The 23268-nt window shown below is 34.3% G+C and overlaps 1 protein-coding gene across 6 annotated transcripts in view; it reads left to right on the top strand.

Annotated features, from left to right (window-relative positions):
* Positions 1 to 23268, top strand: part of lilli (AF4/FMR2 family member lilliputian) — a 1088977-nt gene that overhangs the window by 797793 nt on the left and 267916 nt on the right. For all 6 annotated transcript variants that reach the window (XM_069839798.1, XM_069839799.1, XM_069839800.1 and 3 more), the window contains 3 exons: positions 4275 to 4805; positions 16185 to 16265; positions 22833 to 22922. In XM_069839798.1, the coding sequence (XP_069695899.1) occupies positions 4275 to 4805; positions 16185 to 16265; positions 22833 to 22922 (702 nt within the window). The remainder of the gene's footprint in view (positions 1 to 4274; positions 4806 to 16184; positions 16266 to 22832; positions 22923 to 23268) is intronic.

The raw sequence follows: 23268 nt of genomic DNA on the forward strand, positions 1-23268 counted from the left end.
TATATTTTTATATATTCAGTGCTACATTTGAAAATGGTAAATTTGGGAATTTTTCGCTAGTCGGTGATGGTAGTTACATGCTTAGAAATTATTTAATAACCACATTGGCTAATCCACAAACTCCAGTTGAACTACTGTTTCAAGAATCACTGGAAATGACAAGAAATCCTTTGGAGTGTGGATATAGAAAACTAAAAACGTTTTCTTTACTGACCTTGAGAATTGGACTAGATCTAGATAGTGTGGAAAGTGTCGTCGAAAGTACAGCAGTGTTGCGCAACGTAGCTTGTGATAAGATGAGGAGAGGTTCTTCCAGTGACTGAAGACCAAGAACCAAGACCAACTAGACGCCATTAACATTTTTACATGTTTTTTTAACTAATGGTGGGTACTTGACTGTTCGTCATTCATCCATATGAAGCCAGTTTTGTAGCCCAATTTACCGATAGAGTCGTTGCCCAGGGTGCGCCATAGGAGGCTGGTCTATGCTACGCTTGCAATTAGGTGAAAATTAATTAGGAACAGGTTACTTTTCGTTACAATTTTAGTCTTAAGTTTTTACCTGCTCCGATCAGATGTCTGCACAAGTAGCAGATGAAGAGATCCTTTTTTCAATATTACTTTGTTACACGTGAGTGGATTACTACAGGAGTAAGATTCAAAGGGAAGGAATATACGCACAATCAGTGGTAGACTGTATCACTGATGTAACACTTTAATCACTTGCCAATTTTCGTAAATAGATAAATGTTATAAATGATTAGTTGATTGCATACTCGTATACGATGGCTGTTGAGCGGTTGCATACTCGTATACGATGGCTGTTGAGCGGTAAGTTTAAACCTTCAGCGTTACTTTACAGTTTACATTATGCGAATAGCCATTTTATGCGAATTTGTGCAAAATTAATGATATGAATATATTGAAGCTATAAAAATTGTGCATTTCTAATGTACTGAATAGTTTTCGGGTAGATATACTGTCATACATTCACTTCATATCTTCTCAATTTTCCAGAAGTTGAACGTCTGTCCCTTTCGTAAGAAACTTGTGCTGTGACCATGACTTTGTCAATGAACATTTGTTCAACTCTCTTCCCAGTCATGTTACAAGATTTATACAATAATTTGAAAAAGTTGCCCATGGGAATAATGTGCTATAGACCTATCATTTTACACCGAGAAACACGGACTTTTTCTTTCTTTTAATACTGAGTACAGATGCTGCAAAAGCTATTATACATAGACATTCTTAGCCCGGGCTTCCGGTGGATGATCAGCGAACTAACGTTTTTCGTATTCATAAACAAGTGTGAGAGAGATATATGATATGAATCCTGTACAAGTAATCAGTCGATAGCCGGGGCTAGTTTAGCACGCTCGTAGCGCGGGCTAGCGAAATGTCTATGCATAGCACCCATAGTAGTTTTTCATGAACTGCTACACTGATTTTCTTCATGATAGATTTTATAAATCAATTCATCCGGGAAGTATGCATACGAAACATATTTTAAATAAACATTTAATTATTTGCAGATTTTATGCCAAAATAAAAACGGCAAGTCACTCAAAACCAACATTAACTCGTTTTTCTTGGTTTTTTAATTGTATAACATTTAGAAATTGAAACAGTATAATCTTATGTCTTAGAAAGTATTAGTTCCATGTAATCATTATCTGCAACAGCTAAATGCCGTTTAGTACACAAAAGCGTGTCTCTCTTTGTTGTTTTTGTGTATTTTACAGTGCTCAAAGAAATTGTTGCATATTATTTTATTGCAAACTTGTGAAGAAATACGCAAACTTATTTTTGTGCTCAAACTGTTCCACATTTCTTCATAAGTTTACACTAATCTAATATGCAACAATTTTTAGCAAAAAAAATACAGCATATTTCATAAGTTTGCAATAAAATAATATGCAGTTTTTTCTTTGAGCAGTGTATATTCCTGACGTAAGAAGGAAGAGAAGTCCGGTAATAGAAGTGTTAAAACTTACAGTCCAGGTGAATAATTTGACAGACCTCTACTTCAAAAGACGATTATTTGAATGCTGCAAAATATGCGTGATGAGAAAGCACGGTTTATTTATTTACATACTTTTTTGGTGGATGCTATATTTTATGTATGTGTAGAAAAGGTGAAATGCAACAACTTTTTCTGAGACTGAAAACAGATATAAAACATAAGCTTCCACCCACTTGCCGTGTCTGCATTATTTATCAAGATTTTCAAAACAACCTATAAATCAATGTTTATGGAACAAAGAATCGAAAGCGGAGCAGCGGTGAAAGGAGGCAGTCTTCATGTATACCTGGCTGTGTTTGAAAATGTTCTGATATACTTATTATAGAAAAGGCAAGACTATCCTGTGACCTTATCATGTGCCGTGGCTATATCACCAATGGGTTGGAGGGGGAAGATAGGATTTAGTATGAGTTGAACTACACCTTTTCCAATTATATTTCAGAAAATTTTAAATTGTATTTCAGAAATTATCAAATGCATTTCAAATTAGTCACTTTAATTTCAGAAATGATCAATTATTGTATTTCAGATTTGTCAATTCAATTTCAGATAGTATCAATTGTATTTAAGATTTGTCAATTGTATTTCAGATGGTATGAAATGTATTTCAGATTTGTCATTTGTATTTCAGATGGTATCAAATGTATTTCAGAAAATAAGCAATGCATTTAAGATTACATAGGCACTTTTTTTTTTACAAAATAACAAATTAATGTAGGCTACTTGAGATTTTAACATATATTTAAAAAAATGGAAAATGAATTTAAAAAATCTTCAACTTTATTGCATTTTAGCGTCCGAGAGGCATATTCTCCATAGCTAAAGCTGCAGCTTGATGAATTTTACGGTGTTGTACTGCACGAGCACAATCACCACCAACAATATTATGTGTTGCTTCATCAATTTTAATCTCGACAGTAGGTAAATCGGACTTGCACTGATATCCACCATCGAGCTTTTATTCGAATTATTGGTGGTGGTGGTGGTGGTGGTGGTGGTGGTTACGTATAAAGATGATTAAAAGAAAAGACTTCATGAACCACCGAGGATGAACAAGTAACAATACTCTGTAAATATAGACAAAACCATATAATTCAGAAGCCAGACATAGCAATGGGAGATGGAGATGTAATGAATTTATTAAGTCCTGCATTTTATAAAAGAATCTTACAGAAGCTGATATATTGATAATAGTAATGACAGGATGGAGAGATAATGGAATAAGTTAACGTAGAATTGGTTTGGTTTGGGAAGGGATAGAAAACGTTTGGTTCGAATGGCCTGATGTAAAATTGAATGATTAAATTGATAAATAATGAGACGTGGTAGAACAAGACAGGATAGCAAAATTAGGGTGAGGTAATGTGGGATGGTTGGCTTAAAGTAGGTTATGTTGGAGTGGGGATTGAAATGGTATGTATGTATGTATGTATGTATGTATGTATGTATGTATGTATGTATGTATGTATGTATGTATGTATGTACGTACGTACGTATGTCTTTTTTTATTGAGAACATCAACTGTATGCCCCATTACATAGTAATATTACATGCATTATACTAAATAATTTACATGTGTAATTACAATATTATGCTACAATTTGCTTTTTCATAATAAGAGAGTTGAATTTACTCATCACCTTAACTAAATTTAATCCTATACTTATAAGATTGAAATTTCTATGTACATGCCTGGGTTAATTGACATTTAAAATTACAATATTGTGTCACACTTTGCTTATATGTATGTATGTAGCCTATGTATGTATGTATCAGGTTTTTATCCAACAATCTCCTTAAATTACAAAGCCTACATTTAGAACTGGTGAAATATAATTTCATAAGTAAAGTAATGGTCGGATGAAACTAATTGCAATAATACCAACAAAATTTGTGCAACATCTTATCTTACCTGTCTTATAAACATGTCTTATTTGTGTGAACGCACAATTTTATTTGAAAAATAAAAAGTTATGACCTTCTGTAGTATAGGATTAAGTGCTCCTCGATCTGTACTATATATATATATATATATATATATATATATATATATATATATATATATATATATATATATATATATATTCTGTTGTGGAAGATAATTGCTTATTCATCCTCTTCGTTTAAATTAGGGACATGGATCACAGCAATAAGTTACAACTAGAGAAGTGTATGAAGTGGCAGTTGCGGACAATGGGCCGCAGTTAAAAGTTTGTTAACGTAAAGTGTGGTGTGGCATATGTCGCAGGTGGTACCGTCAGCTGCAGACAAGATGACGCGGCACATCCAAACCAAGCTGGGCGACTACCAGGTGGTGCAGCAGATTCTAGAGGACGACTCGAAGCGTCTCATAGGCATCGATGGCGTCCCTGCGAGTCCGGCCCCCGGCGGAAGTCACCAGTTCTTTTCGACGCCCGCCTCGCGCATGCTGGGACAGTCGTCCAACGAGTTCAAGAAGCCTTCGTCATCGTCTTCGCACCAGCATGGCCCCACGTCCAACAGTGGCCGCGCCAATAACCACTACCACCCCCGCAGCGCGCCGCGGGGCGGCTTCATGAAGCCCGCAGACGGGAAGCCGCCCCACGGGGGTCGAGGCGGGTACTCGGGTCAGCCCAACAAGCACGGCGTAGGCAGCAACGACCATCGTTCCAACGGTGGCATTGTACCCCCAAAGGGTCCGCCTCAAGGGGGAGGGAGTGGGGGTGGGGGTGGTGGCAATGTACTGAACAGCAGATTGCACATTACCTCCCGCAACCTCCCCCGACTCAGCGTAACCCAGGTTTGTATTATTATTACTATTATTATTATTATTATTATTATTATTATTATTATTATTATTATCTGATTTATTGTCGGGTTTTACAATTTTACCGAATTTTGTGTTCTGTACTTGCGCCATTTATTTCTCTTATTCAGGTCTCTCTTCTCTCGCAACATTCTAATAATTTATTCCGTCCAGTTTCTGATTTTCGATATTCTAGTCCATTCAAGGATTTCCTTTTAATATCTTTCATTCTCACTTCTCAATCTTGTCCGCACTCTTATAATAAACAACTAATGTATTTTTTGTTGACACTTTTAATGCCTATTTTAATAACATAAAAATAATATTAGACATAATTACAATGTAGGCTACGTATAGCTATTTTATGTGACATAAATGGTGAACAGGAGAACAGTTCGGGGCAGAAGAAGATATCAGATGATAGACGACATTAATATATTATATGGATCTTATGCGGGAACTAAGAGGAAGGCAAAAAGTGGGAAAGATTGAAGAATGCTGGGTTTTGCAGTGAAAGACCTGCCCTTGGGCAGAATACTGTATGTATTTAAACTGTTAAATTTACAAAATATGAAGCTGAATATCTTAATTATTGGGTTATAAACGGTGATACCTTTGCAACACTATAGTAAAACTGGGATTGTTGCGAAACGCGTAGAAAAAATGAAGTATAATATATCACATTTTTTCCTCATTATTTGAAGTATAAAGAGGAGGTATTCTTATGCTGAAAAATTTATATTTTGATATTGTCAGGGAAAATCACGATTTCAGGATTTCTTATGCCTTAGAATTGTGATTTTCTGCATGCTATCTGCGTGTCTTTCTGTCGACAAGGTATCGAATTTTGTTCATGTTCATGTCTACTAGTTAATTTAACGAGAATTATGTACATTTTAATGTAATAATATTGCTGGAATTTTTTAACTGTAGAGAAACTATAGTAACAAAATAAAGGAACATTTGTAGCATAACCTGCAAGGTAATCCATTTCTCTTGGTTCAGTGTCAATGCCAGGCGCAATTAATCGATACGATCATGAAGACCTTGTCAACTGTAGATCCCGAATTTATTTCATATTTTATTTCCTACAATTTATAATGCTAAGATGCCATAAAGTGTCGCATCCAACTCGTGGATGATCTTATTATGACACTCCTGAAAATTGTCATTCACTCATGCCATAATAATCAAGATTATCCACCTGTTGCATAAATAACTATTAAAGCTTTAGGATACATACACAAATTTCGTTTACTTTACTTGGGTTCGAGAGCTTACTCACAATCCCTTTTAGTGTTATCTGCCACGGATTTATGATACAAAACATTTAGTACACCTTCAAAAACTTAAATAACTTAATAATAATAATAATAATAATAATAATAATAATAATGCTTTTTTTGGCAGAGGTAAGGCCGTAAGGCCTTCTCTTCCACTCAACCAAAGGATAAAAAGGAAAGTACATAATAATATAATGTTAATACAGCAGAATGTTAAAGGTATACCTAAGACAAGATCGAAACAGAAAAATATGCATAAGGCAGAAGATTATTGAACTTAAATACTTACACTAGATGACAGATCAAATTACATGATTACTTTATAAACTAGTTACAATTGTGAATTTTAATAAATATCCCGGGACACTGGGCTTTGTAAGATAAGATGTTTCACTTCGGACTTGAAAGCGTTTAAGGTCGGGCAGCCCCGAACGTCTGTAGTTAATGAATTCCATGAACGGATAGTGTCTATTGTAAAAAATGAAGAATACACAGAAGTTCTGTGGAGAGAGATTAACAATAGTGTCATGTTGTGACCGCGTATACAGATTGTGATGTGTAGATAGATTATGAAATCGTGATGCAGGGTATTGAGGGATTGATGTGTGCAAAATCGTATAGAGAAGAGAAAGGTAATGCAAATTGCGTCTGTCAGCCAGACAGAGCCAAGACAATTCATTAAAAGGTGGTGAGACGAATAATATTACATATAAACCGAACATAGGCATTATGGACACGCTGTAATTTTCGTAGTCAAATCATGGCTGAGATCACTTCATAGAACATCGCAGTAGTCGAACTGTGGCATGATAAGTTCTGGACTAAGATTTGTTTTAATTTAAAAGGAAGAACATTTTTTATTCGTCGAAGTGAGTGCAGTATAGAAAATGTTTTTTTTTTACTTACATGTTTAGTCTATGTGGCCCAGTTTAAGTGTTCATCGATATGAACACCCAGATTTTTCACATTTGCACTAAACAGGATTTCAGTGTTATTTACAGCTACGGCGGGAAGAACAGATTTTTTTTAATTTCGATAGAAATATCTGAGTTCCTAGTAAGATAGCCTGTGATTTTTCAGGGTTCAGAATCAATCCAAATTTCTGTGACCAGGAGGGTAGAGATTTTAAATCCGAATTTAATTTACTTATACTTCATCGAATCAGGACTGGCGTGGATATACAATTGTAGACAGTCCGCATAAAGCTAGTAACGACAGTGTCATATAGCTTCTGAGACATCGGATATATATATCGAAAACATAAGAGGCCCTAAAACAGAAACCTAGGGAATCCCAGTCTCCACAATCCGCCATGCAGAAAACCGATCATTAAGAGAAACACTTTGCTAGCGATCGCGAAATAAGATTTCATCCAGGCGATACTACTCTCAAAGAAAGACAATATATACGTCAACTGAATTAAATGCCTTGCTGAAATCATAACATAAGTTCATAAACTACATGTCAAGCAAATTAGTCCAGCGATTCTCAAGATGGAGGACCAAAGAGCAGTTAATGGGTTGGGAGTCGCGAATAAAATAATAATAATAATGATAATAATAATAATAATAATAAAAATAATAATAATAATAATAGTTTTAAAATGTTTATGAAAATTTAAACATCCGACTATTTTGTGTTCAATAGTCAAATTATTATTCTCTTTTTAAATTATCAACGAAGTTTCCTCTTACACCCCTGCATAAGGAAAGCAGCATGTTTTTGTGTTTCGTTTTCAAATTTATATTATTTATTTACGAAGTTTTCCCTCTCCAGCCCTTGCTTGAGGAAGCATGTTTTCGTTAGAACAGAATGAGTGAGAGAAGGCGAATTAATTCGTCTGCTTTTTGTCCATTGGTGGTATACGAGTCCTTACTTTCATTGTAGAATGCATGTCTTGCTTAAAATTTTAACTTAGGCCAGGGGGGCCGCACTAAAGTAATGTAAGGATTGGAGGGACTTCATAATCGAAAATGTTGAGAAACACTGATGTAGTTCACAAAATGTACTCTTCGGGTTTTCGTCACAGATTCAAGGCCACGATCCATCTGCGTAATGATGTTTTTCCACAACCATTCAATAATTCTTTTGTACTGCTATAACTTCGACTTACGGTTACAACAGTGATGATTGCGTGCTGTTAATGCTTTTGTAACTTCTTTAACCAGTGTATGAATTAGACACGATACTTGATAGGAGAGTTAAAATTATGTAATACTTCCATATCTTGTTGTTAATACTAGAGACTGTTTCAAAGTGAAATCGTTTGTTTTTTTTATACGTGGTAGGTTAGCAGTCGCGTTATGACACAGTATGCACTAGGAAGTTTACATAAAATTCAATATCTACTTCACATTAATAACTGTTCATACATAATTCATGACATTTTGCCTTGGAGTATTAAAATTACAATGCAGGGCTGAATCGACTTCTAGTTTCTTCACAGTTGAACGAATATTCACTCATTGATCTTGGCACAAAAATATCCTAAAGTATCATACAGTACTCACTCGTACAAGCGCATTTCAATAGTATTTTCCCAGAGTTTTGTTTTAATGCGTACTGTCTTACAACACCAAAACTGACCGTCATATCTACACTCATGTCCTTTATGGTTTGTCCACTTACACTCATAGTCATTCTCAGCACTGCTACTCCCCAACCACTGTTAAATTCACGTACTTACACTCATATACATGCTCACGACTATTTATCACATTTACTATCAATAGGATTATCAAGCCTCCCGTATTTAACTCTAATTTCTAACAGTCTCTCGATTCCCGTATTTCCCTTCTCTTCGAACCTTTTTCTCCCATATTTTAGCATAATGTAAAAATTTATTTGAAATTTAATTTTTTACGTGGCTGAAGGTGATTTATGCGATGGATTCTGTTTGTTCCAGAAATGCACTGAATGTGCAGTCTCTGTAGAAGATAATACAGGGTCTTTCATAAGTAACAAGTCTATCGAAAAATTAACTATTTTGAATAATTTTTTGAAATGATGTTCATCCTCACGAGCAAGAACCCTTCCCAGTGCCGTACAGTCGATTTGGACACAAACACCCCCTCCCCTCACTGCCAGAGCCATTAAACGAAAGAATGGTTAGTGTTTTAAACCTTTATTAAAGCACATAAATGTAAAAAAGTTTTAGTTGTTGACAAATTATGGTGTACAATTTTGAAAATGTCTTCGTTCTCCTGAATGCACAAACGTAAGTGACATATCAACTCTTCATGGACTGTGGTGAGCATGTCAGGCATAACCATTTGTATCATATGTTCAATTCGTTCAACTAATCAGGATTGGTGTGTGGCTTAGTCGAATAGACACGATTCTTAATGAATTCCCAGAAAAAGTCCAGGGGAGTCAAATCAGGTGATCGCAGAGGCTAACGAATTGGGCCTGTGCGACCGATCCACCTTCCTGGAAACATTTTGTCTGCAGAATAAATGCTTAATTTGAGCAACACTGTTTCCAAGTTCAAACTAGCAGCAATTTTTCTATTCTGCTATAACGTTAAGTGGCTGTGTTGCATTTTATCATTCCAGTCTATCACAACAATTTGTATAGTCATGGCTGTGTGCCATTATCCTTGGTGTATAGATAGTCATGCTCCAGGTCATTTTAAGTCCTTGGTGTATAGAAGGCCATGCTCCAGATCATTTTAAGTTGACATCAAATGCACATTACACATGGATAAGTAGCTTCCTCTGGCAGTGGGGGGAGGAGGTGTTTGTTTACAAATCGAAGGGTTCTTTCTCGTGAGGATGAACATCATTTCAAAAGATTATTCAAAATAGTTGATTTTTCGATAGACTCGTTATTTATGAAAGACTCTGTACTTGTCAGAAATAGTTTCAGGGCTCACTAGTTTAAAGTCAAACAATGTTAAGAGTTACAAACTTAAAAAAAAAAAATAGTGAATTGTGTTGTAAGCATATCAGGCAGTAAGGCTCATGCAGTGAGTGTTTTTTCCTATGAATAGTAAGTGAACAGATGTTCGAAATAGGAGCAAGACACATCTAATCAAATCATAACTGTAAAAGCATTGTCAACGTCAACTACTCATGTAGGGAATTTTTACAATTTGTTTGAAACTATGATGCGATGCAAATGTTTTTAGTACAGCTAACTGAATTGAATAATTTGTCAATTTTCTATGTGAAATATTGTAGACCACTTAGTCTCTCGTATTTTCTTAAAAAATTCTATCAAGCTTACCTACTTATTCATACTCTCACTCGCGACCATGTTCACCTACTGACACTGTCGTTTCTACTTTTAGATATATTAATTTAATCACTGAATTAATGTAAGATGTAGTTTTCTTGTGTTTTCGTAACATATGTTTTTTTGTTATCTTTATAACATTATTTAGTTAAGTTCAATTACACCAACAGTCATACCCACTCACATTTATTTGTGCATACTCAAAGTCACTCTCAAACTATTCACTCACAGATAATATTAAGGTGTAGGTCAAAATATGAAGTCGTAAGTATAATTGCAGAGTAGAAATGTTTGTAACTTTCTTCCTTCTTTCACCATATCGAAGACTTAAACTTTTGAGCGAAAATATAAGGTCATTCAAAATTCATACAAACTTTAAAGCATTGTAAATAATATTATAATATTTTAACTAGGAAAAAAAATAGTAAAAAATAAAAGCATCACTGTGTTAAACAAACAGTGGGGTTTTTTCATTTGTGTTACTTTTTGCATTTTCATAGTTAACCATTTTGTTTATTAAAACATTAATGATTTTATTAGTACTGTTACAAGAATTTTGAAGTTTCCATTCAAGCCATGGTTATTATCATAAATGAAGCCCTTATTTAATAAAGGGCTTAAGTCATAAATTCTAACGTTCTTGGAGAGGGAGGAACTGCACAACTTTATTTTAAGGCTTCATGTAAAAAACAAACATTATATCAATATATTGTTACTTAATATTGTCACGTTGCTTTTTATTATTTTCATTTCAGTGGAAAATAAATTTTTGAAAATGTCGGACTTAGGCCCTTTCACAAATTAACTTCTCAATCTTTAAACGAATTTAATAAAATTTTGAATTAGATGGTTAAGTATTAACCTTTTTACATTGTTGCACATTGTATAATGTTTAAAAAGGTTAACTTGTTAATGTTATTTTTTTTTTAGTGTGCTTTGTTGGCCAATGAGATAAATTTACAAACCCAAACGATTATTCAGCTATAAAATATAATACATAGCAAGTAAGTTAATTCAACTTAAAAGCATTCAATCAGTTGAGATATACAAAAATTGATAATACATATCATGCAAATTACTTCAAATTACAATCATAAACAGTTCATCAGTTGAGTTATACAGATTACTATTCAATTTAAAGCATATACAATTCATCAGCCAAATAATACAAACGTATAAAATACATAGTAAACAGATTAATTCAGTCTACAAGCATACTTTCATTAAGCTATGCAAAATTGTACAATATTCATATCAAGTAAATAATTCAATTTATAATCATGAATAATTCATCAGTTGAGGTATACAGACTATTATTCAATTTACATCATATACAATTCATCAATTCAGCTATACAGATTACTATTCAATTTACAGCATATAAAGTGACATCAAAAACGTTTTCCTTGCATTTTTAACTATGTCCTGATTGTACCTATGCAGTGTAAAATATTACCATGGCAAGTAAAACTTACACTTAAGCAAAGCCTGTATGGTATATTCCATCGATCATCAGAACATGCACTCTTGGGCTAGCGTCTCTTACCCGTGGACAAAACACTGACTGCTCTAGCGTGCATTTGTGACTGTTGGCAGGTATGCTGACTATCCCTTGTGCATGACGGAGCATATTTCCTCCTCATTTCTCACATCCGTTTTACGTTTTCTGTCATGGTTATTCTCAATTTCCACCAAATTCTCATTAAACTCCATTTTGTTATTATTAAAAGAGAAGGTATATTGTATCTGTTTGTACTGGAAATGCATGGATTGTGTTTACAATGAAAATTATCTGAACATTTCATCCTAAACAAGTAATCAAACTTCACGAAATTCTAATATCTTATTATTTATTTTAGCTCTGTTCAAAATATGCAACATAGAGGAATGTCCTAGAGTCATTCGGCAAAGTAAACAAAATCGGATAATGGTTTAAAAATATATTATAAAAAAGAAAAATGGAATAAGTTTCTTACAGACTTGTTGAAAAAATCTGCTAGCTTTATCAAAATCATTCTGAGAAGAAAATGTGTTAATCAGTATTGCAAGCATTCGAGAAAATATCTGTTTTTTTTAATTTCTCATTAAATATATAGAGAATGAAGAGATGTTATTGTAATACTATAGATTCTGATGGAAATACTAAATAAAGGGAAAGTTATTTTGGGGTGGAGGGGCTGGGCTGTCTGTAAATGCCGATTTCTCGTAAACTGTGGATAGATTTTGTTCATGAAATGAAAATTTTCTAGTTACAAGATAAAGAAATAAGCTGCAAAGTAGAAGGTTAAAATATATTTCAACAGACATTTGTTTGTGTGAAGTATATCTGCTTTCGAGTTTTGAAGGCATTATTGAACTGTAGCTCAGGTAAGCTAAGGAGATTTCTCTCTCACTTCGACAGTGACTGACAATGCAACACTAATATACGTCTTATACTCCAGTGGAAACCAGTTTTAGTTCAACATTATATTGTTTCTTTACCTATCACAACCAGTATTGATAGACTTAATATTGATATAATATTCACTTTCAATATCTAAAGATAGCTGAGTCATTGGATCTTCTGCTTTTGCATATTAGTGCATCAGAAGTCGTAGAATCCATAATTAATTTCTGATACGGAAACTTTTCTCCCCAAATGATATACATTCCAATGATATGTCCAATAATTTTTACACAATTTTCCTTAATAATTTTGTTATGACACTAAGTAATGTGTATAATAATGAGAAAGTATGATGAATTTGTATTGTAAAATTTATTTTTTCAAGTTAAAAGTGCTTTACTGTTGGATGGTTGGTTGGGATTGTTGTTGGTCGATTCTGTCGGTTGGTCTCTCCTTCAGACATGATCGATTAAGATCTTCTGTACTCTGCTAATCCAACAGGTGCAGAATTCCATTTCTAAGGTAAGGTGGAATTCATATCTGAGATTGATAAACTGCCAGTCAAATTTAGCCTGAACCGTAATGCATATTATGAAGTTCGGTAAAGTTATTTTTGTAGGAAGCCATACTAAGAATTTTTGTTGCCGTTAAAAAATCTGTCGTCCTTGGTCAAGGTCATATCTGTAATGAACTGCTTATTATGTTCTTGAAACTTTGAAATTAGTTCTCTTGGCAGGAAAAATATTGTTACTTCAAGCAGCAAGTCTGCTAGTGTTGGTATCTGCCCCATATTCACCAGTGTTTCCCGGAAATGCATGACTTTTCCCATGTTATGCCTTGACACTCCAGGATGCTATTTTTTCCTCCTAGAATACGTTTTAATAACGGAAACAAACTATTGAACTGGACTGACTTTTTTCATATTATTAATGGAGTATTGGTGAAATATTAATAAGGAAACAGGACTACCCTGTGATAACCTATCAACCTTACACCGTCTTATTTCACCACAAATTGCACATGGACCCACCAGGATTTGAATCCGGATTACCAGCATGGAAAGCTGGTGTTCTAGGCATTTAGCTAATGGTGCACTCATTTTTTCTCCTACAGTCATAAATTTTGTGAAATAGGATTAAAAAAAAAAGAAAGAAAGAAAAGAAAGGGGAAAGTAAACACAAGGTAAACAAGAGAAATGAAGCAGGTTCTAAACAATACTTTCTCTGTTTTTCATAGAAAGAAAAAATAATTGTTCCTTGTAACAATATGTTGGTAAGAATTAACATTGTGTAGTGATATAAAGATCCCTTGCTGGTGATATAACACCTTTAAAGTGGCATACATTTCATGTTTTTATTCTGTAATCTAATATGAATTTGTATTCTTTCCATGTTGATGTTTTATGTAAAAAAAAGTCAAGATATTTTTGGTACTAATCCGATCTCCATCTAAACTGCTAGCCTCAGCTGTTACAAAAAGAGTTCATTATTCATATATTACAGTTTTAAATGCACTACCTAATCATTTAATTAATATTTTACAAAGTTTTGAAAGGCAATAAAAAATCTGCATATTCGTATCTTCTCATCAACTAACTGTTAACTGTTTATGCTTGTAAATTAAATTAATCTGTTTTACTTGTATATTAATAATTATATATTATACACTGTGTCCCGTAGAATCACTACCACAAAGAAATATAAATATCTCGTCACTCAGTGAATTTAGAAAATACATGTTTCTCATCTTGTCTTATGTAGAAACTCTCCAAGTTTTGTAACAATGAAAATTATGACTAGTGTGCATGCGTGGGGTATGACAACACATAGAGTTAAAATGGCGGAATTCATGGTACAGAAGACAAAGAAACGTTGTTATTGGTTAGCTGAATTGGAGTTCCCAATTGTAGTGCGAAGATGATTTAGGCAGGAATATTGTGTAAATGCTCCAGAGTGTCATACCATTGTGAAATGTATAATCAGCTGTTGGAAACAGGCTCTGTGTTAAGAAAGATGGGAAGCGGCATAAAAGCAGTGTCCGCAGCTAAAGTTGAAGATGTTACCAGTAGGCAAGCATTTCAGTGCAGCTCAAGGAAATCAATTTGACAGGCCAATTCAGAGCTGAATATTCCAAAGTCGACTGTTCACAACATTATCCATAAAAGATTGCAGCTTAGAGCATACAAAATCCAATTTGTGCAAAGGCTGCAGCGAAATGATAAACCCAGACACCTGTAATGCTGCAGAACACATGGAGGGAGATAGAATACCATCTTGATATTGTTCAGGCCACCAGAGGCGCACTTGTGGAGATCTATTGAAACTAGGTGAGTTTTTATAACGTAAAATATAAGTCCGATTATTCTGTCACTATTAGTGTAGGAGATATTCAGGTTTCTTTGTGGTAATGATTCTATAGGAAACACTGTATATATTTTATATGATTGTTTACTTTTTCCACGTGTCTAAGCTACAGTGTTGATGTAAGATCTATGGAATACCATAAATGAATTTATCCACCAACATAGCTCAGGTGGTAGCGCATTTGCTTGCTGATCTGGAACTAGGCTCGGATGTAGGTTCGATTCCCATTTGGGCACATTAGCTGGTTGGGATTTTTCCGAGTTTTTTTTTTTTTTTCTAATATAAGTGAATTTCAGGTAATTCGTGACGAATCCTCATTTTCATCTCGCAAAATACCATCTTGCTACCACCAATTCTATCAATGTTAGAAAACCTAGTACTTGACACAATATCGTTAAATAACGATAAAAGGATAAATGAAATGGAAATTAAAATTTATATGTTAGGGTTAACTAAAGTCTTGATTAGCTATTTGTTATAGGTATAACAAATTAAATAAATATCAGCCACTACAGCACTTTATTGAAATAATAGCACATTTTTGTTAAATATACTATTATTACAGTAAAGTGCTGACAAACTTGTTCCACACATTGAACATTTCACCACAACCTATTCTTAACGATTGGAGATGATAGATGAAAGAAAGGGGTGGTGAAGTGTATTGGTAGAAGGAAAGAGTGGAATGTGAGTATTAAAAAAAAAAAAAACTGCAATGTCTACTCTGTAGAGAAATTGCATCATGATCAGGCCTGGGCTTCAACCTCAGTTGCCTGGACGGAAGTCCAGCACATTAGCACTGAGCCAGAAAAAGGCACCATAGACTATACGCAAACAAGGGTGTACCTACTATACCTACTACCAACATCTGAAACATACAGGCCTTTAACTGAGAAATGATCAAACACAGATCATAATTATGCTCATTTTAATTTTTATGGGTTTTGAGGTCTGCTATCCACACCCCAGTTACTTCCCACATAAATCCATTTATCCCGTTTATACAAATATTACTTATTGTATCTATGTATCTCCTCGTTAGATATTGCCATGTTTGTAATTTTCTTAATCTGATATTAAAATGACTTAACTTCACTTGTTGCAGCATCCAAGTGCAGGGCAGAGAGACTCATCATCATCGCAATTGGGCAGTGCAGGCCAAACTGAAGTGGAAAACATTTTGAAGGTGAGAGCAGGAAATACATTTTAATTATGGTCCATGGTCTGGAATTTAGGTTAAGTTTAGATTTAAGAGCTCTCCTGGCACCACATTATCATAATCATCCTATCATATCATTGGGGTAATGTAACTCCGTCTTCCAGGTGCCCCAACCTCAGAAGTGGGTTACAACTAAGCCACAGCCAGGAGAGAAGACCAGAAATGTCGAAAAGACAACCTGGTGGCATTGGATTAAAAAAAAAAAAATAATTATGGATTGATTTTCAAAATTAACAGCGAAGTTGTATTTCTGTTAAAAGTTCAGCCTGAAAGCTTTAACTTGTCAAATAAATTTTATTGTAAAGCAGAGTGGGAGCTGAGGATTGCAGTTAGTAATGAAACTGGCTATGGTCTAGAAAGTTCATAAATTGTAGACATCATGTTCAAAATGTCTCTGAGGCTCATTCAACCTTTTAGCAAATGATTATCAGTACTGTATCTCTTTCCCAGAAACAAAACATTTCGAGTCTGATGCTGACCACTCTCGTGCTTAATTTATGAAAGCAAAGAAACTCTCCCAGCCTACATGACTTCATATGTAAAACGTTTTTATATAAAATATTCTTTCTTGAATTTTCTTCACAATTGTCAAACAGCAGTACAGCCTCAGATTCTTGTATAGCACTGCAGTAATGTAAAGAAAAGAAGGGGAATATTGGTACTGATTAAACTTTTCAATTATGCAAATGTCTCAGTATTCTCTATGACTTTATGCTAGTTAAGTTTGGTTACTTAGGCAAGATTCGTTTAGATCAATTTACGCTACATTGGCATAATTTTACGTTATTCTTTTTAGTATAGGTTAGTTTAAAACAATATACTGTAATGCACCTTAGTTTATTGAGGTTAAGCTAGTTTAATTAGTTTCAGTTAGGCTACTTATTTTTTCTTTAGATTTCTTTAATAATTATCCAATTTCAGTTTCTTTTAGTATCATTTCATTTCGTTCGATTATTTTTTATTGTAATTCAATTTAATTAAGATATTGATTTAATTTAGCTTAATTGATCTTTTCCTAGCTTTTTTTGGCTAATTTAATTGGTTGAGATTAGTTTAATTTAGTTCAGTTAAACGAAGTTATTATTCTTTGTTTTAGGTTATTTTAGTTTTGTTGCTTTGTTTTGGTTAGTTTTTATTCATATTGGTTTAATTCAACTAAGCGAATTTACTTAGTTGATAGTAGTCTCGTTTTGCTTTGATTCTGATTTGTGAGTTGATATATCAACGTAGTGGAAATAAGTTTTTTTTTAGTATTTAGTGCCCCCCCCCCCCCCCCCCAGTCAGTTAATCGGTCATTATTATATTGCTGCGTTTCGTTTTTATACACCCTCAAGTAAAATTATTAAATAAATGTATCAATTTTATGTCAGTAGCTTATGGTTGCAGACATAAAGCAACATTAGTGTACCAGGTATATTTGGAGTATCTAGCTTTCGACAGTAATTGTCATTTGAAATATGTGATATGATTTTTTTTATTAAGTACATTCATAGCTTACAGGATACTGTAAATTCCAAAATTGTTGCTTCTTTGTGTTGTATAAGATAGGCTACAATATTACAAATTTACTAAAGGCACCTTATTAGTTACAAAATATAGTTGTCGTGCTCATAACTTTGCCATTCCATGAGAAGCCTGCTCCTGTGGTCGCCTTTAGGGCAGTTTTAGGGTCGGGGAGAGGGAGTTGATGGCAGCTATTCTTGCTCTAATTTTCTGCAGACACCTCTGTTTAATCCAAAGACTGAACCGTACAACACAACTCACATATGAACACGGACCTGTAGAGAAGAAGCATTTGAGATTGTGAAAAAGAGATTTCCATGTTTATCAGTGGGTCTTAGCATCAAGCTGAGTAGTGAGCAATCAACTACGCTTGAGTGCAATGTTGCATTAGTTTCTTTATTTTCAATCAATTTATTTCATATATTCCTCCACTATATTTAATAATAGAAATCTCTCAGGGAGCTAAAATTTGTCTCTCTTGATTTCTTCTTATTGAAATAACACATCATCTTGATCTCCTAACTTCTAAAACGTATATAATAACAAATTTATTGTTTATTTATCGCCTCTAAATAGCTGAAGGTTGTATTGCGAGCTGATTTGTAACTGTTGCCATATTTATTTCTCAGTCAAATTGACAGTCTGTTGACCATAGCCATTTGATTGTACATTAACTTTCCTGCAGCTCAATCTGTCAGTCAAGTAAATGAGACGTCAACTGATCTCTGATCACAACCTGATTTGATCAATATTTCTGCAACTGGCCATAAGTATTATTTCCATGACAATCATCTGGCACTTGCGTATCATCTTATTTGCTCACATTCTTATCTGCGAAGTCACAGAAGTTTTATGGGCGTTCTACGTGAAAGGTATTTCATAACAAGTACTTAGATGTTCATAGGCTTGGACTCGAAGGCTATCTTATTGCAACTGTCATGAATAATATGCGCATTATAGTTCAGATTCATTATGTCCCTGCTTAATTGAGACCTGTTATTTGTTAAGATTACTTTTCTTTACAACTATGAGCAGTCCTTCAAAGTCTATATTGATATTAGAAGATGATAACACTGTTATTTTTGTATCTAAATCGTAACAGAAAATAATTTCATCATCTGCCTGGATAATACATCTGGGGTTTTCTCAGAGTTCTCCACAAAAGTGAGCAGTTCGTTTTGCAGAAATTAAGCAATGTATACTTTCGTGTCTTGTGATTCAGAGTTCAGTGAATACTAGAGCAAATCGTTTGGAAATTTGCCAGTTTTGTATTTATATCTTCTTCTATTTCCTTCTCTACATTTATTTTGCAGCTTACATATTTAAATGTAATACCGGTATTTAAGTTTGCGTAAAATATTGCATCTCTGTTTAGTGTACTTATTATTAAAAGTCCTTTAAGTTATAATATTCAAAAGTTAATATGTCAGAGAAAAGTGACTTCAATAAGTGTGTCATTTGCGAGCATTCTAACACAGACTGATTTTTGTCATTTCACTCTCCCTGAATGGATTGATCTACCTTAATTATCATAAGTTTGTCATGCTCTAGTGAAAGCACAAGTGAGGATCATTTGACTGGTAAAGGATACAGAGAAGGAGTGAGGACGAAGAAACCTTGGGTCACAGAGAAAATTTGGAGAAGATGGAGGGAAGAAGAAAATGGAAAAACATCAACAAGGAAGAAGAAACTACAGGAAACTAAACAACGAACTAAGAAGAGAAACTGATAAGACCAAGGCAGATTGGATGAAAGAGAAATGTAAAGAAGTAGAGGATCTAGAGAGAAAAGAAGATATGATTTAATGTACCGCAAAGTTAAATGTTTGGACTTCACAAATAAGAACAGAAAATCTATGTGGTTGATAGAAGACGAAATGGGAAATGAAATAACAGACAAACAAGGAATACTGAACAGACGGACGAAATATGTAGAAGAGTTATGTGAGACTGGGAATCGTCCAGATGAGTTAGCCATAGAAGACGAAGCAACCTTATCAGAAGACTAAAAAGGATTTTCTATTTTAAGGGAAGAAGTTGAACTAGCGCTTAAGGAAATGAAGAATGGGAAAGCAACAGAAGTTGATGGAATCCCCATTGAATTAGTGAAATGCTTGGGTGAAGACAAGAAGGAAATTCTATCATTATGCAACGAAATGTATGAGAATGGCGAATATCCTGAAGATTTTATGGAGATGGTGTTGCTGTCAATACCAAAGAAAAATAATGCCAGGAAATGTAAGGAATGCAGGATTATCAGCCTAATATTGTACTCAGTGAAGATTCCGCTGCGAATACTGAATCAACGTTTATATTCTAAGATTGAAGGACAATTGGAAGAAGAGCAGTTTGGCTTCAGAAAAGGAAAAGGTACAAGAGATTCAATTGGACTATGAACAATCGGCGAAAGATACCTAGAGAAGAATAAAGAAGTGTATATAGTATTTGTGGACTTTTGACAGAGTGGATTGGAACAAATTGATGGATATCCTGAAGAAAATAAGTGTGGATTGGAAAGACAGGAGACTGTTGAGTAACCTATATATGAAACAACGAGTAAAAGTCAGGATAGGAGAAGAAATGTCTGAAGGAAGTGAAATAGGGAGAGGAGTACAAGGATGCCCTTTATCATCTACCCTCTTCAACATCTATTTGGAGGATTTGGTGAAGAACTGTTTTCAGAACATGATAGGGATAAAAGTAGGAGAAAGAAGAATAAAGTGTATAAGATTTGCTGATGATATTGCATTGTTAGCAGGAGAGGAGATGATACTAAGGGATATGCTACAGGAGCTAAATGACAGCTGTGAACATAAATGCAAACAAGACGAAGACCATGGCTGTGAGAAGAAAAATAAAGAAGATAGACTTGCGAATTCTAAATGAGGAGTAGACCAAGTGGACAGCTTTAAGTACTTGGGATGTACTATAAGCAGTAACATGAGCTGCAGCAAGGAAATCAAAAAGAGGATAGCAATGGCCAACGAAACTTTTAATAGAAAAAGGAGCATCTTATGCGGACTTCTGGAAAAATAACTAAGGAAGAGACTAGTGAAGTGCTTTGTGTGGACTGTGGCATTGTATGAGGCAGTAACATGGACATTACGACGAAATAAAGAGAAACGAATAGAACCATTTGAAATCTGGATATGGAGAAGAATGGAGCATGTGAAGTGGACAGACAGAATAAGAAATGAAGTTGTGTTGGAAAGAGTGGGTGAAGAAAGAATGATGCTGAAACTGATTAGAAAGAAAAAGATGGAATTGGTTGGGTCACTGGCTGAGAAAAAATTGCCTACTGAAGGATGCACTGGAAGGAATGGTGAACAGGAGAAAAGTTGGGTGCAGAAGACGACATCAGATGATAGACAACATTATGTGGTTCATATGTGGAGACTAAGAGGAAGGCAGAAAATAGGAAAGATTGGAGAATGCTGGCTTTGCAGTGAAAGACCTGCCCATGGGCAGAACACGTATGTATGTATGTATGTACAGGGACATCATTTTATTTTTACTAACATTTTTAATATTAACTTGCCTATACCTCTGGATCAACGCCGTTTGCTGCCCCCTTCCACGACTGGAGTTGGATGATACTGGCGTAAACAAATCACTTTACTAGGTATAGGAGGGAAGAAAAGTAGTTCATTCATTTACGTAAACTAGGAAATATCGCGCTTTTGAGTTTGATCATTTTCATTAGGTTTTTGTTTAATCAAAATACAGTACTGTATTAACAATGAGTGTTTTTACTCATGAAGTGAGATGTCCATGTGGATGTATTCATTATGCAGTGTATATTATACTGTCTACAGCGCGTACAATATAGAGAATGAAGTTAAATTTAAAAATAATCATAATATGGATATTTAAACACATTTTTTAAAATGGTGGACGTTTATTTCGATACAGACTTCAGTTCTTTTGTGCATATTATCGCATAGACTATTGTACCTAATTTCAAGTACCAGTTTCGTCCTTCGTACTAGTAACTCATGTTGAAACAATTCTGTACCTACTTTATAAAAGACTACCTTACGTACTGTAAATTCAATCTTCACTTCTGCCCGATCCGAAAAGATAAAATTACTCAGACATACTACTACTGTCCGTCCAAGGGGTTTTGTCGTAGAGTCGTAGAAAAGGGGGAAATCACGTGGCAGTTAATTACATAACGAGCCCCTTTCATTTTAAATTATTTTAAATAGTTGTGTATTATTACGTAGACGTCCAATTCCTAACAGAAATTAATGTTTTCAGAAAAGAGCTAAGACAGCCCAGCCACTAGCTGGCGAATAAAAGCTGGTGGGGGAAACCAGGATGCGACGTAGGCAAATGGACGACAGTACCTGTCCGAAAATGATTAAATATTGAAAGCTCTTTCGTCATTGGAAAACGCGAACATATTTTTGGAATGTACTGTTTACTGTGACCGTAAGGCTACTATGAGTGTATGCGGTCTTGGATCTGTGTGAAGGACGGTTTAACTTCATTAGTAGAAGGGGTGGGAGTGAAGTACATTCAAAAACTCAGGTACAATAAAAATTGAAGTAAAAATAAAATGATGTCCATGTATGTATGTATGTATGTATGTATGTATGTATGTATGTACGTACTCAATGTGACTAAAATTATTAAATTACACACATAAAAGGCTGAAATTTTGTATTATTGAAATAACAAGTGAAGTGAAGGAGTGTAATGACATTATGTTTATCTACAAGGATAAAAAATTGAAATTAACCACAGAAACTGATATTTCAGTGATTCATTTTAATGGCATGTTTCAGTATCTCCGAGCATAGTGAATGCAGGTAGTAATGAAATGTAATTATTGCAATGGCTATTAGTCTAACAGTAATGTAGCTTCAATAATGCATTCTGATGGATGGAAGACAGTAGTGGTTAGGTTAGTATTGCAACAACACCCGCAAAAAAGAACAAAGTGATTCTGTGTTATAAGTTACATGACCTTCATTGTTATGCGTTGTATGACATCTGGATAGACTCATTTTGTATTTCTTTTCTGCAGGAAATGTTAATTGATACAACACCATTGACCGGTATTGCCACACCAAGGAAGGAGATTGAGTCCAAGTTCGTTTTCAATCCTGATCAGAAGGTAAGAGTTACTTTCATGTTTCATGGTAAAAATTAAAACAGACGAAGAACAATATCCACATATGAACATCATGATTCATGACTCATATAGGATTTGGTATTCTTTACTTATTTAAATATGTAATTTAATTACCGAATCATTCATTAATTCCATTTAGTATTTATTCATCAATCCATACTTTCACCAATAATACATACATTTGACATATCTGTTATAAATAATTGTTACCGGTACAGTTTTTGTAAACCTTATAAATCATCAATATGTTTTTCTGCTCAAAATATTCGTATATTTCATATATTCCAGTACACCTACACATATATTGTTTAGATCAGTGTTTCTCAAC

Source organism: Periplaneta americana, chromosome 11, assembly GCF_040183065.1.
Source record: "Periplaneta americana isolate PAMFEO1 chromosome 11, P.americana_PAMFEO1_priV1, whole genome shotgun sequence".
NCBI lineage: Eukaryota > Metazoa > Arthropoda > Insecta > Blattodea > Blattidae > Periplaneta > Periplaneta americana.